General features: G+C 31.4%; 4 protein-coding genes across 9 annotated transcripts in view; 2 read left to right on the top strand and 2 right to left on the bottom strand.

The window, feature by feature from the left end:
* Positions 1–4200, top strand: part of LOC108745199 (cerebellar degeneration-related protein 2-like) — a 93719-nt gene extending 89519 nt beyond the window's left edge. For all 4 annotated transcript variants that reach the window (XM_025981537.1, XM_025981536.1, XM_025981538.1 and 1 more), the window contains one exon: positions 2230–4200. In XM_025981537.1, the coding sequence (XP_025837322.1) occupies positions 2230–3447 (1218 nt within the window). In that variant the 3' untranslated portion in view covers positions 3448–4200. The remainder of the gene's footprint in view (positions 1–2229) is intronic.
* Positions 4201–4373: 173 nt separating this feature from the next.
* Positions 4374–5006, bottom strand: LOC112906746 (essential MCU regulator, mitochondrial). Its single transcript, XM_025981539.1, has one exon. The coding sequence runs from the start codon at positions 4897–4899 to the stop codon at positions 4636–4638; it is 264 nt and encodes an 87-aa protein (XP_025837324.1). The 5' UTR covers positions 4900–5006; the 3' UTR covers positions 4374–4635.
* Positions 5007–5127: 121 nt separating this feature from the next.
* On the top strand, positions 5128–14579 carry LOC108745243 (YEATS domain-containing protein 4). Of its 3 annotated transcripts, none has more exons than XR_003232562.1 (9): positions 5128–5547; positions 5598–5879; positions 5934–6123; positions 10154–10298; positions 10650–10832; positions 13482–13526; positions 13598–13724; positions 13950–14154; positions 14517–14579. XR_003232562.1 is itself a non-coding variant. In XM_018481382.2 (4 exons), the coding sequence occupies exons 1-4, from the start codon at positions 5500–5502 to the stop codon at positions 6313–6315; spliced, it is 663 nt and encodes a 220-aa protein (XP_018336884.1). In that variant the 5' UTR covers positions 5128–5499; the 3' UTR covers positions 6316–6709. The 3 variants fall into 3 exon arrangements, 1 of the variants encoding a protein (XP_018336884.1); XR_003232561.1 differs by having other exon boundaries at positions 13438–13526; XM_018481382.2 differs by lacking the exons at positions 10154–10298; positions 10650–10832; positions 13482–13526; ... (1 more) ...; positions 13950–14154; positions 14517–14579 and adding an exon at positions 6173–6709.
* Positions 6727–10136, bottom strand: LOC108745239 (coatomer subunit gamma). The gene is made up of 8 exons (XM_018481378.2): positions 10026–10136; positions 9841–9971; positions 9394–9788; positions 9213–9342; positions 8429–9144; positions 8111–8354; positions 7281–7869; positions 6727–7184 (listed from the first exon to the last, which is right to left on the bottom strand). Exons 1-8 carry the CDS (start codon positions 10063–10065, stop codon positions 6790–6792), a joined length of 2640 nt encoding a protein of 879 aa, XP_018336880.1. The 5' UTR covers positions 10066–10136; the 3' UTR covers positions 6727–6789.
* Positions 14580–15014: the final 435 nt, after the last annotated feature.

The following is a 15014-nucleotide window of genomic DNA, read 5'->3' as shown; positions in this document are numbered from 1 at the left end:
AAAAAAATCTATCCATTATTTCATTGTTTTTTTAAACCGCTATAACTTCGTTAAAAATTGTCCAAATGCGTTACTTTTTGCATCAAAATTTGCAGCAGCCTAAACGGAACAAATTCGCATCTTACATTTTTTTTTTGTATCTATCAACATCCGATTAACTAATTAACTGACAGTCTTGTCGAATTTGCAATTGTTTTTGCAGATTTTCTGCCCCCCTATGCCGGGCAAATAATTTTCATTTACATATTCGTGTTACTCAAGAAATTTCCAATAAAATGACCCTTTTTTTAATAATTTTCTCCATTTTAAAGTACTCTTCAGTCAGTTTCCTCATTTGACTGGACTATTAGAGTCCTAAAGGAGTAACATTTTGGAAACGAAACTGCTATTATTTGGGTACTTTTTTCGAATAAACTTATTTTTGGAGTCGAAATTGAAAGATTTTTCGGGTTTTTGCTATCAAACGTGTAAACGCTATTGCATGCCAACTTTTAGCTGCTGTATTTATTTCTCAGGCTAAACGACCTGAGTTAAGGGACATACTGTGCAGAGAAATGTCCGTGTTATGGATGTATGCCGGTCCAACATTGCTCGCAATTTTTATAGACTTGCTTCTGTACGTTAAAGAACGGTGCATAATGCCTTTTCTTTGTAAACCCTGGAGATATCCCTTTATCCTTATTCACTGTATACTCAAACATAAAATGCACCAAGTTTGAGGTATGTAAATTACTAAAATACCGTTCTAATCCATAATGTACTTTCTTCTATCAGCTTTAATACATACCATATACATATGTTATGTCATCGTCATTAATAATTAATAAAAAATTAATTAACTGAAGAATGCCCATTGACAAAAAATAATTCATCACCAGTTTAACGAATTGTTAAAGATATATTTGCAATTTTATCCTCCAATACTTACTGTTATGTCTTTCCTGATGGTAAAATAGATAACGTAAATGTAGTACAAACAATATAGATAACTGAAAGCCTGTTGACTCCTCCATTATTAATAATAATAGTATAAACAGTATTAACTTTAGTACAAAAGTGAATTCTTTGTGTTGTGCTGACTTAATTTGTTCTTCGTAGAAAACTTTAAAGCCTGCAATTTTGTTCTTTCATGTTTTTTTTTAAATTATGAAAACTAAAGGTAGTTTAGCGCGCAGGGAATCCCCGAAAACAGAATACGACTATATCTACGTTAAAAACAAACCAAAACGACACATTAAATAATTGTTTTTTACATTGCTGTAACAACAACTAAATTCCATATAATTTGAAAATTAATAATTTAATTTGTAATTATTATTCTATTACGCATTTTTCGTCAAAAAATAACTTTTTATTAAAAGATCTTGTAGGCACTTCTTTTGCGGGCTAAAACTAATGTGCGGGATGTTTATTTAATCTTTATACATTACAAATTCTTTTAATTTTGAAAGTAGGATATTGCATATACATATTAAATAAGGACAAAATTACATGGCTTTATTAAATTGTGATTATTTCATGGTAATTTAGTATCTATTTAAATTAGAACTGAATAGTCAATAATTTTTAGAGTTAATAATTTTTTTAATCAACTAGGTACTCGCTAAATTACCATGCCGTTTTTAAATAAATCACATCACATTTATTATTATTAATATTAATTATAGTACTGTAATTTTTGTTATAATTGCATTGTTAATTTCTGATTTATTACGAGAGAAAATGCCATTTTGCTACTTTTATACATTGTGAAATATATTTTATTTTTATGTAATATTTTGTTACTGGTTATAATAATAAATAAACACTTACGTAAACAAGCCACTCGTTTTACTGCACACGCACCGTAGAATTCTGAACGTTTATTTAATATTTTTTATTATAAAACCATGTGTGTATTTTTGTTTCATACTTACCAGCACAGTTTCACAATTTCCCAAAATATGCAATTACAAAAAAGTTTCTCATAGTTCAAATTATTATCGATTTAGTTTACATTCTAAAATGTTTAATGAATTCATCGTCTTTCAGCATTTTTTTTTCAGCTTTTATTTTCTTTTGCAAGAGGGGTTGTCATATTTCTGTTCGGCATGAATTAACTTTCTTATTATTAGCTATTTATTTCTAACACTATTTAGTTTTAAATTTTAAGCTGTCCAATTCTAATTGGAGGGTGTTCAATTTTTGGCCCTAATTTACAAAGTTACATAAAACTATTTTCTGTTTTAGGAGACTGCTGAAAAAACATCTTCTCCACTTCGCCAAGGAGGCCCAAATTTGTATAGGGAACTTGTAGAAAAATATGAAGCTCTTCTGGAAGTCCAACGAGGCCAGAGCACTCGCAGTCAAAAATCCACAAACTCGTTATCGCTTCACGAAGAAATGCAAATGTCTGGAGATTTCAGTAACATCCCCAAAGATACGGACGAAGAAAGTGGAAATGGAGACAGTATTAAACGTAATAAAAAAGATGAGAAAACCTTCTCACGCACCCCAACAGACTTTTCGGAAGCTGAAACAAATTCTTCTGGGTTTCTTGAAGAAACTAGTAACAAAGCTACCCAAACCGAAGGGAGAGTGGGCTCTTTCTTGTGCACGATCGCTGATGGAGATGACTGTAAATTTAGCATTTACGACGATGCTAGCCCAATTGACTCAAGGTTTAGAAATAGACCAGAATATCGCGAACTATTTAAAGAGATATTCACCGTCTTAAAGAAAGCGGCAGAAAACAAAGACGAAGGTGAACAGCTACCCCTCCTCGATGACCATACGCCTGCACATAAAGTAATTCCCGAAGTACCACCTGCAACTCCTGCTACCGAAAATCTACCAGATTTTGCCGACAACATAACCGACGATACCCAAAGTGTCCTCTCATCTACAATGTCTGAATTTTCAACCAGTCAAATTGATGTAACTGTTGGAGAAGAAGTCATCGAAAAAAGTTCCCCTGAAACTGCTCAAACTAGTGAAAATAAAGAAAACAAACCCCAAGAGCGGGTCCTCACGCCTTATATGCGCCAACCCCTGGAATATTTGAGTGTGGGCGTTAATATTCGCAAAAGATCTTCTTCGAAACGGAAGAAACAATTTACTTCAGAACGATCAGATTCTCCTGCAACTCCCATCTTAGGAAGTCCCAAGATTACTTACAGCAATAGATCTTCAAGTCGCCGAAGAAGAGATGTTAGAGGTAATCCAACAGATACCGGTAGCGTATGGAATGGAACAACTTTACATTTCTATTCAAGAAGCGTAAATTCACCGACACCACAAAGAAGTAGAGCTAAAGAAGTCACATACGAAAATGGATTTGGGTTTAAGCCTAGCGCAGCTTCACAGGATTTACATAAGCTGAAAAAGTTGGATTTGTCCTATGCAGAAGTTTTGCGAAATGCTGATGTTAAGAAGAAAGAAATTGTACACAAGCAGAGACACAAGTAAAAAATTATTCTGCTTTAAAAAGATTAATCGTAGCTTTAGGATGCAATCCAGAAAATATTTGCCATCGCGGTTCTTTTTAATCTGTCTTTTTTCTTAATACTTCTTAATTCATTCTTTTTAGTCAAAATTATTCATTAAATTAACTAGTCATAAGGAAATATTTTTCTACTTAATTTTTTTTAATTCTAAGGATTTTTTATCAAATATTTATTTTATTGCATATCCACTGCATTTTGTAGACAAATCAGAGCCAGATACAGCCAATCATAAAAAATTAATTGCATTTTTGTAGCAGACTGTTTTGTTAATCAAATTTTTATGTTGTTGCGTTTATGCAGAAAATTAATCCACATTATTCAACCAATTATATGTCTTAATTTGATGTTCTTTAACCGATGGCGAAAAGTACTTATTTTTAGTGGATAGACGTATAATTAGTTGAATAAATTACTCAACATTGTAAATAATTTTTGTTTAATTACTGTTCTTTTTATTATTTCACTGACTGAAAATCTTTTTATTATTGTGGCGAAAACGAATCTGTTTGATTCAAACATATATTACATGAAAACGTGCCAATATTTCAATTAGTTTAGATATTATTAAAACTTCGTGACTTCAAAAGTTTCTACAATAATTAATGCAAATTCAAAGATTCCCCTGTTTTACCAATTTTAACTCATAAGTTTTTATTGCATTAAATATAAAGCATAATTTATGTATAAAATATTGAATAAAAGTCACTAAAAATAACGGCTGTTTCTAACAACTTTGAGAAAGTATTAGAGATCTTCTAATAATGAAAAATAAATATAGATACATGCAAATTACTTAAATTAAATAAGTAAATATAGTGTAATTAAAATGAGATGTGAATAATGCATTCTGCTACATAGTAAAGCATTGTTTCATAAAAAAAATACGAGTATGCTATTACTATTTTATTAGGACCAACACTTATAATAATCAAAGATCACAATATCTATAATATATATCTATATTTCGATACACAAATGGCAGATTTGAAAGAAAATGTACATAATCAGAGCCATAGAGCGAGTACTACAAAGGCAAATCTAGCAATCAGCTATAGACACAATTGTTATAATATATTCTCTACGCACATATCAACATCTTAACTACTCTACCTTTAATAAATAAGCATGGAATACATTTTAATAACCCATTTTAATCATCATCGTCGTCATCATCAGATGGCACAAATAAATCATTCTCTTCAAGGAAATTTGCTATAGTTTTACTAATTTGAGCTCCTATTAATAATCCGGGAATAACAGTCAATATAATACCTATAATCCCAAAGGAAGTCCTATGGGGCTCTGGTAAAATTCCTCCAGAACGTGTAGTCACTTTGGTTCTTGAAATGGAACTATTCAGCGGAAGTAGTTTTTGCAGAAAACATCGTTTTCGTAGTAAGCCTGTTAAGCTCATGATTTTACAACAATTATTTATTATTAATTTAGGACTACGATAAGATTTAGTACAATTCAACTTATCATAACCTATAAAGTTGACAGATCACAAAGCTGCTATTATGACCATCGATAATAGATACACTATGTGATGTGCATAGATATAATTGTATGATCACATGAATCGAATGCTGCAAAACCGCCATTATGCTGTTATTCTTGTCTATGACTGTTATCTATGATTGCTGCAGACAAAATGGCAGTTGTTTGTTTAGTTTTAGTACATTTGATACATATTTCATAATTTGCATGATTTAATGATTTAATCGCCTTATTATTATATAAAAAATACGTTCAAGGAGAGATATATTTGATTTTATTAGAAATTCATGAATTAGAGTTTCAAGATAACGTAAATTTAGTAGTGGTGAGAGCTAATGGAACTAATGAATAATTGTGTTTAATATTTATTCAAATCAGAAATGTAAACACCAAAGAGAGTGTTTGTTCTGCAATATATTTAAACGCAAGCGTGTTAATGAACTACAGTTATCATTTTAGTTTGTGTTTACAGTTCACAATCTACCCTAACCTAAACTAATTAATTCATTCAAGAGAAATGAGTTTACCAACAGATTTTGGCCCCGATTCTGGAGGACGAATGAAGGTAATAAAACTTCTTGGTTCTTTTGTTTGCGCATACAATGATGCTTTCAGGGTGTGTGTATAGTAAAACCTATTGTGTATGGAAACATAGCAAGGTACTTTGGAAAGAAAAGAGAGGAAGATGGTCATACACATCAGTGGACTGTTTATGTTAAACCATATTTTAATGAAGACATGTCTGCCTATGTGAAAAAAGTTCAGTTTAAGTTACATGAAAGTTATGCAAATCAAAATCGAATAGTTGTTAAGCCACCTTATGAAATAAGTGAAACAGGTTGGGGAGAATTTGAAATTGTCATTAAAATTCATTTCCATGATCCAAATGAACGACCAGTAAGTTAATTTTGCCACATTTTTCTTGTTTTAATTATTTCTTCTGTCTCTTAGGTGACAATGTATCATATTTTGAAATTATTTCATACTGGAAGTGGTAATGACATGACTCTTGAACAAAGTAAGGGATTGGTTTCAGAAAGTTATGATGAAATAGTTTTTCAAGATCCAACGCAACTCATGCATCATTTATTGACAAATACAAAACAATTGACATTAGGACCCTGGGAACATAACACCAACTGTAAGTAATTACAATTTAAATCATTTGTTTTGATTGTTTAATTTTGTAGTTGAAGAAAAAAAAAAGAAAACATTAAAGTCAATCATAGAAGCAAAACAAAAAGTAAAATTAGAAATTGTAGTATTGAAAAATAGACTAAAACTAGCTAAAGAAATTTCAAAATCACAAGATAATCAACAGTTTGTAGTATAAAAGCTTATGTATAAGTACAAAGTGAGGAAAAACATTAAAATTAAAAATTTAGGTAAAACAAAAAATAAATTGAAAAATTGTGCCAAAAATAGGCTAAAACTTATTCCATCGTTTAACTCAGAATTTTCAAATTCACAAAGTAATGACCAGTTTGTGTCATAACCACTTATAAAAGTTATATATATTTTCAATATTCATTTTTATACACCGAGTAACCAATTTTTTTTATGTTGCTTACCAAATTAAAGTTAAAAAACCTTTATATTTGATATTTACAAATAAGCCTTTAAAATTTCATATTCATGCAATGAATTGGAGAGAGGCAAATATCAATACCAAATTGTAAAATAAAAGTGTAAACAAATGGGTATAATTTAATATAAATTCTTACATATTTGTGTTTAATGAACATTATATTTTTCAATGTATTATTTTAATACTTATATGAGAAAAAAGCACATAATTGTATTACATTTAACCTACGGCTGAAATAATTAATTCTGCAATATCGGAATCTGGTGAACGTACGGTCAATTGCATGGTGATTCCATCTGCTAAGGCAAGTTTTGTTCGCACAAGTACTTCAATGCCACCCCTAAAAACTCCAGCCAATAATAACGTGTGGGTTGTCTTGCCTTCAAGGACGATGTCAGTCCTTTCTTGAGGTTGAAGACCCAGAAACTGAACAATATTTTTAACAGCTTCTTCTAGAGTATTAGTGGAACTTAATGAATAAGTATCTTCCATCTCAATGTAACCCCTAGCAGCAGCTGCTTCCCAAGCAGCAGCCCAATTAATTTTGTGTAAACGTTGTATGTGATCTCCCAAAGTTATTTCTAAGTTTTCCAAAATGTATTCATCATCGTAACCTTAATAATGGATAAAAAAGGGTAATTATGAATTACAGTTTCAAATTCATATTGATTAAAAATTATATACCTTACAATTTAATTTATGATACTTACCATTGTCTGTTTCTGGGAGTCCTGTAGTGGGATCGCAATCTTTTACAATAAACTTGAGAACAGCCCCAAAAGTCCCAAAACAGCTCGGCAAATCCTCAGGCATTTGTAATATAACATAGGAAGATGCCAGTTCGTTATATGGCAGTTTGGAACAAGGAATTTCTGATAAAATAATATATCCTTCACTAGGATCCAACTGAATTCTTACGTTCTCTAACAGAACATCGTTTAAGGTGTTGATACAATCGAATTGTAGGACCATATGTTTCGTGTAGCAATGTTTAACACATCGTACCACGTATTCCGTTTCTGACTCAGTGAGCTCGATGATCTCAGAGCTTTTGAAAAGAGGTCCAAGGGTTTGAATACCAGGGAGAGTGCTGAGGCGTTCCGTATAATTTTCTTCTCGAGAAACTGGTATGGGTTTGGACGGCCCAATGGTAAGGATACCTTCGGTTTTTTGAACGGTTGCCTGTTTTTCTTCTTCAGTTGGTACTGTAGCTAAGGGCACCGATTTTATATCAAACGGGGTGTCAGAAGGTGCTTCGAGGTACTCTCTGAGCGATCTTTCTAAGCAAGGAATAGAAATCTGAAATAATAAAAATTACGTTGGAGTAAAGGTACGAAGACATAAATACTCCCACTTTTTAGTATTGATAGTTTTCTTTAAAAACTATATGCAAATTATCAATTTAACCCAATTTAAATTCTAAATAGATAAAAGAACAAAATGTGCTACATTAAAAGTTAATTAGACCACTTTTTTTCTGTCGCAGCAATAATTCAATTTAACAGAAAATGTTCAAATTATTTAGAGAAAAACATATCACCTGCAGGGGTTGTAATATGTAACTTTCATACAATCCTTGATCTTTTTGTTTCAAAATATGACTGTAATAGGTGGCTCTATCTCGTACTTCGTCATCTGTATCCATTTGGCATCGAGCCAAAAGTACCAAGATATTTTCTAATAGATCTGGGCATAAAGCCCCAAATTGGGACATAGCAGATACTGCTGCAGCTCTAACTGTCGGATTTTCCAAAATTACACGATTATATATGAACCGAATGTATCTTAAAAGAGACATAATTGTTAAAATTTACATGAGGTGTCATAAGAAGCAGACAGTGAAGAAGTTTATATTTACCTGGAAGGCTGTTTAGTTCTGGGGCCCTCTTTCCCAAGCAAATGCAAGATCTTAACAGCTAAAGATGTGTGTTCACAGTCTTCAATAAATTCACATAAATGAGCAAGTCCAGCTTCTTTGGCTTCTGGATTATCCTCAATCATAGTAATAATTGTGTCTGCAATGGATGCCTTGTATTCTAATCCACCTTCATCTCTTAACATTGCAGAGAGGAAGTTCATAAGAACACTATGTTTTCGTGGAAATTTTAATGCTAAAGCTCTTATAGCTTGAACAACAACCACTTTAAATTCATCGCTAATTTCCGATACAAAAGTAGCGATTTGTTTCATTAATCGGTCTACTGAAGATTCAGCTCCAGTTTTAAGTAATGTAGTGATGGCTAGTGTAGCAATTGATCTATTTGAATCAGTTATCAGATTTTCTAAGTCGAGATTGCATGCAGTAACAGCGGCAGGATGACTGATAGCAACCTGATTCAGTGTTCTAACGGCAGCAAATCTTAAAGCAGGTTTAGGAGAACTACAGAACAGCTGCAGAACGCTAATTGCAGGTACAAGCTCATGACTTGTTGTTTTTCGGAGGTTTACAATGGCATGTGCTGCTTCATATGTTACCATTTCAGATTTGTGACGAAGACATGATTCAATGAAATCAAACAATGATGAATCATTTGCTGTATCCTCTTCTTCAAGAAGTTTACATGCAATTCGAATCTAGACATAATAAAAGTAATTCCATAAATAGTGAAAGAAAGATGGTTTCTATTTCTAGCACAACTTACAAGCAAACAAACTGCATAAGGTGATTTTAGTGACATCCTTGTTAATTTGGCTACTAGTTTAGTTACTGCCAATCTATCAGATTTTCTTATATGATATAATACACCCAAGGCATGATATTGAACCATTACACTGAAATTATGTAATTATCATACAACAGTTAAAGAAATATGAGTTACTTACTTATCACTGTTAACAGCTTCTTGTGCTTCATTTACCCATCTTTTAATAACATCATAAGCAATTTTAGTCATATGCAAAGAGCTTACCAGAGCTGCAGAACTTACAGCAGGGTTCTTATCAACAATTGCCTGCTTCATGTATCTTTCAATAGCTTGAAGCATAGTAGCATCTGTAATGCTACAGAGCGCTCTGATAGCTGCAGCCCTGTATAAATCCTCCTTTCCTGTCATGTCTTTTGTTAAGCTCGATGTTACAATAATTACATCATTAGCAACTGAGCTCAATTCTTTAATACCCAAATACACCATTCTTCGTAAGATAACGTCTTTAGACTGAAATAACTTAGTCATTGCAAAAAATACCTCAGTTGCCTCTGTGGAACCAAGTTGTTCACCCTAAAAGTAGAAAAGTTAGGAGTTTTATTATATAGCTTTTAATTTTCAATACCTGGTTCAATAGGTATAAAATCTTCGTTAAGATTTGTGTGCATTTCCTTGCATTTATAAGATTTTCATTGAATACTCTTGCCTCTTGTAGTACAGCTGTTTTTTCAATATTTTGAAATGGGTTGCCACCGCCTAAAATTGAAATTAATTAGTACGCAACTAGTTTTAACTTCAGTTTCTAAATACCATCTTCTTCCTCTTTCTTATCTCTTTTAAAAGATGACATTATTATAAGTAAAGCTTAAAAGTAATTATTTTATTTAATAATTAGCCACATCTAACATCTACACGTCACTTAATTTAATTTCTGACAGGTGACAGCTGATATCTATGGCTGACATCAAAGTGACCGCTCGAAAAATAAAAATCTTAAAGATCTTATCTATGGTCAGATACTACCCTGATCCCATAGATTACATGATGCTAACAACAACAATTAAGAACAGTAAAAAGAAGTTGGTAAGTAAATAAAATAAAAGAAACTCATCTGTTCATATTAAAAGGTACTTGTCATTGTTCTATGTCTTTTCAAGAGTTCGGTAATTTGTTTTCCTATGAAATTTGTATAACAAGCTAACAAAGGTGCATTATTTAAAAATTGAAGTAATTATTGTTTACACATTTATAAAAATAGCTTCACGAACTTTTATAATGCCATAGGTGGTGCAGATAGTGTTGGTATAATTATACAAATTCATTGTTTGTTTATTTATAAGAATCTGTATTGTTATAAGCATTCCTTGCTTGTTAACATTTTGTTATTACATTCTCTACTCTGGTGATTTGTTGAATATACAAATTGTTTTATAGGAGCAAATGTGGAATCTGTTATTATGGAGTATTGGTCGTAGTAACTGACTTCAATTCCACAATATAGCAGTTCCTGGCGAAAATGTGAAAGTACTTTCTTTCCATGAGAAATAGGCAAAACCATACCTGTTGTTGGCAACATCTTAATTGCACCAGGGGTTAACATGATCTTCAAAGTAACTGGTAAGTCATCTTTCATTTAGGGCAAAATAATTATGTGTCTATTTTTGAAATGGGTATTGTTTATTTTTTGTTTATTTCACCAGTTTATATGTATGACTATTATATATGAGTATATTACTACACCTGCAGAAGTAAAAACTAGTGCATGTTAATAACTAATAAAACCACAATAAACAGATATTTATAAAATTTCTCAATTAATAAGCATTCATAATCTTTTGAAACATATTATTTCGATATTTTAACAGGGGAATTTTAACAAGTTAAGTGCACTGTTAGATATAATTGTATGATCACATGAATCGAATGCTGCAAAACCGCCATTATGCTGTTATTCTTGTCTATGACTGTTATCTATGATTGCTGCAGACNTTAAGAACCATAACTTCCACCAAGCAAATACTTGACTATCAAGCTCAATAATTAACTATCACAATTCAGAAGAAGTAAAATATTATACTAGTAATTATTGTCAAAGAAATGGAATAAATGACTTGGAAAATCACAAACCATTTTTTAAATATAACTTTATCTACAGATTTCTTACCATTTCCACACATGGCTTCTTTCCAAATCCAAGAAGGAGAAAGAAGCTAAGAGGGGCTTTGCTTCTCTACGTTTCGAGCCCTTCTGATTACCGTCTCCATCTATATTTATCATGTTTTATTGGAAACCTGTTCAAACAATTTAATATTAGTTACATGTTCACTTGATTTGTTATTATTTTATTATTATTGGTAATTACCATTGTTAGCATCCTGTGTCTTTGACCAGTTCACAAGAAACGTTCCTGGAAATAAAAATATGTGATTGTCCATCGCATCCAAAGCAAGTCTATATTATGAAAAAAAAAAAAAAAACAAGCAATTAAAATCCAATCGGCAGAATGGCAACGCGAAACTGATTTTTTTTTAAAGAGAAATTTAGAATTTTAAAGGCAGAATAATAGTTTTGATAAACGTTTTATGTATTTTGGCTATAGAACGAAAGCAACTCTTCATGACGTGGTCACATCAATATGGAAAATCTACAATCATCATCGAAACTTATTTTCAAAAATCATAAATTCTAACAAAACTCCAATTATTCGACCTCAAATAAACTGTGAATCTAACACTTCACAGTAGATGAGTAAACAGCAAGGATGTGAACACTGAACAGGCAAGATGCCAAGATGGACTCCAATGTTAGAGCACAAAACTAGCATGTTATTGAAGTCATTCATGTTCAAAAAATCTAAGCAATGCTAATTGAAACCTATAAATCACAACACAGAAACGCATTCCACACAATCAAATAATAAGTAAATCCAATCGTTTTATTTCTCGGCGTTGGAATATATCTTTTTCTAACTACTATTAGAGTTGATGAATTTATTTTGTAATTAAGTCTTTTAGAACTTCATACTAAGAATTTACAGCGTGTATGTATCACATTTGAAATGGAGTTACATTGAAAATCAAGGTAATCTCAGTCATTATTAATGATATTCATAGTTTTTATTAATCATGACCTATCAACTTGAACAAAACTTTTAAAAATCTTACATCTAATTCTTTTACAACTTTTATCAATAACATTTTAAGAACATATATCCTTATTCTACATGATAAATTAATAAAACAACTAAATGTTTTTAATGTTTACTAAAATGTAGTTATTATTGTTATTGTTATTAAACATTTATAAGGATAGTCCGTTAAAAAACGTTAACGTACAGTAATGTGACAATAACTTGAACCACATCAGATGAAAAATATCCACATTAACATTATTATCAATTAATTAAAAATAATAAATTCGTAGAAACTGATATAAATAGTTAAGATATGCTGATAGTGCCCTGGCTTTATTAGAATATTGTTTTTAAAGGCAGATCAGTTTCCATTATTTACGAATTAATCTGAGTTAGTCTAATTGAACGCACCTCTAAAACCCGTTCTCTATAGGTATAGAAGTAATTTTCATCTACGGGTCTGCCGGCTTGTCTCTTGCCTTCGAACTTATTTATCTATGGAACTTATTTGTGCTTCGAATTTCGTCTTCTGAGATGGTTGCGACAGACTGCAACCCACCATTTTTGCTTGCCATAAATGAAAGTACACCTAAAGTTATTTAGCTCTAATCCTTATTCGATTATTATTTGATTGTGTGGAATGCGTTTCTGTGTTGTGATTTATAGGTTTCAATTAGCATTGCTTAGATTTTTTGAACATGAATGACTTCAATAACATGCTAGTTTTGTGCTCTAACATTGGAGTCCATCTTGGCATCTTGCCTGTTCAGTGTTCACATCCTTGCTGTTTACTCATCTACTGTGAAGTGTTAGATTCACAGTTTATTTGAGGTCGAATAATTGGAGTTTTGTTAGAATTTATGATTTTTGAAAATAAGTTTCGATGATGATTGTAGATTTTCCATATTGATGTGACCACGTCATGAAGAGTTGCTTTCGTTCTATAGCCAAAATACATAAAACGTTTATCAAAACTATTATTCTGCCTTTAAAATTCTAAATTTCTCTTTAAAAAAAAATCAGTTTCGCGTTGCCATTCTGCCGATTGGATTTTAATTGCTTGTTTTTTTTTTTTTTTTCATAATATAGACTTGCTTTGGATGCGATGGACAATCACATATTTTTATTTCCAGGAACGTTTCTTGTGAACTGGTCAAAGACACAGGATGCTAACAATGGTAATTACCAATAATAATAAAATAATAACAAATCAAGTGAACATGTAACTAATATTAAATTGTTTGAACAGGTTTCCAATAAAACATGATAAATATAGATGGAGACGGTAATCAGAAGGGCTCGAAACGTAGAGAAGCAAAGCCCCTCTTAGCTTCTTTCTCCTTCTTGGATTTGGAAAGAAGCCATGTGTGGAAATGGTAAGAAATCTGTAGATAAAGTTATATTTAAAAAATGGTTTGTGATTTTCCAAGTCATTTATTCCATTTCTTTGACAATAATTACTAGTATAATATTTTACTTCTTCTGAATTGTGATAGTTAATTATTGAGCTTGATAGTCAAGTATTTGCTTGGTGGAAGTTATGGTTCTTAAAATTTTAAAACAATATTTAATATGAATTTAACATTAAATTGTTTCAACAGGATGTCATTTAAATTATTAAATGATCATGAAGACAAAAATAAGAAGGATTCGAATTCTGGAGTTGGACTTGAAGTGTGCAACTTCTAGGAAATGCATGCAGTCCGACTTACACTGGTGAATGTAGGGTTAATTTCACCATCAATGATATTGTTATGTTGTCAATGCTTTGGAATAAAGCTCGGTCATCATACAGGCATTCTCTAGGTAAGAAATTGTTTTATTGTTTATTCTTTTGATGGTAGTTCATTTTTAGAGTGATTTGCCATTTCTGGAATCTATAGTAAGTTATCGTGCATCTATGGGGTTCTCTTTTAACTATCTATTGTCCGCTGTATAAATCGACATCGTGCATCTACGGTTATTTCTATTGCATTTAACATTTATCTATGACATGAATAAAATTGACCCTTTGTATATCTATTATCTATGATTGACATCTCGTCGCCATTTCATAGTCAGCTGTTTTACTTGCGTTTTTGTTTTAATTATATTACATATTTTACTTAATTTAACATCCCATCTTTAGTTGATAGTGTAACTAATATGTTTTTTGCTCATTTCTGCAGATCTAACAAATGGGAGAGAATTAAAGTTGAGGTTGATGGTACTGAAGCAATCGAAATCTACAANTTCACATAACTCTTCAGTTGCTCTCACTCATCATTTGAAAATTAACTGCATAATGTTGCAAGGTGAAGACGAAAACAGCAAATCAAGAATGTAGTCCACCAAAGGCAACACCATTGTAGATTTCGATTGCTTCAGTACCATCAACCTCAACTTTAATTCTCTCCCATTTGTTAGATCTGCAGAAATGAGCAAAAAACATATTAGTTACACTATCAACTAAAGATGGGATGTTAAATTAAGTAAAATATGTAATATAATTAAAACAAAAACGCAAGTAAAACAGCTGACTATGAAATGGCGACGAGATGTCAATCATAGATAATAGATATACAAAGGGTCAATTTTATTCATGTCATAGATAAATGTTAAATGCAATAGAAATAACCGTAGATGCACGATGTCGATTTATACAGCGGACAATAGATAGTTAAAAG

Source organism: Agrilus planipennis, unplaced genomic scaffold, assembly GCF_000699045.2.
Source record: "Agrilus planipennis isolate EAB-ADULT unplaced genomic scaffold, Apla_2.0 scaffold38, whole genome shotgun sequence".
NCBI classification, from domain to species: domain Eukaryota; kingdom Metazoa; phylum Arthropoda; class Insecta; order Coleoptera; family Buprestidae; genus Agrilus; species Agrilus planipennis.
This window is presented reverse-complemented; position numbering and strand designations above follow the sequence as displayed.

Bases quoted from the DNA above. Each gene is read 5' to 3' on its own strand.
- LOC112906746 (XM_025981539.1), bottom strand. From the start codon at position 4,899: ATGAGCTTAACAGGCTTACTACGAAAACGATGTTTTCTGCAAAAACTA.
- LOC108745243 (XM_018481382.2), top strand. From the start codon at position 5,500: ATGAGTTTACCAACAGATTTTGGCCCCGATTCTGGAGGACGAATGAAG. The intron at 5,548-5,597 runs GTAATAAAACTT...TGATGCTTTCAG, and splicing joins ATTCTGGAGGACGAATGAAG to GGTGTGTGTATAGTAAAACC. The intron at 5,880-5,933 runs GTAAGTTAATTT...TCTGTCTCTTAG, and splicing joins ATGATCCAAATGAACGACCA to GTGACAATGTATCATATTTT.
- LOC108745239 (XM_018481378.2), bottom strand. From the start codon at position 10,065: ATGTCATCTTTTAAAAGAGATAAGAAAGAGGAAGAAGATG. The intron at 8,355-8,428 runs GTAAATATAAAC...GTCTCTTTTAAG, and splicing joins AGAACTAAACAGCCTTCCAG to ATACATTCGGTTCATATATA. The intron at 7,185-7,280 runs GTAAGTATCATA...TCCATTATTAAG, and splicing joins ACTCCCAGAAACAGACAATG to GTTACGATGATGAATACATT.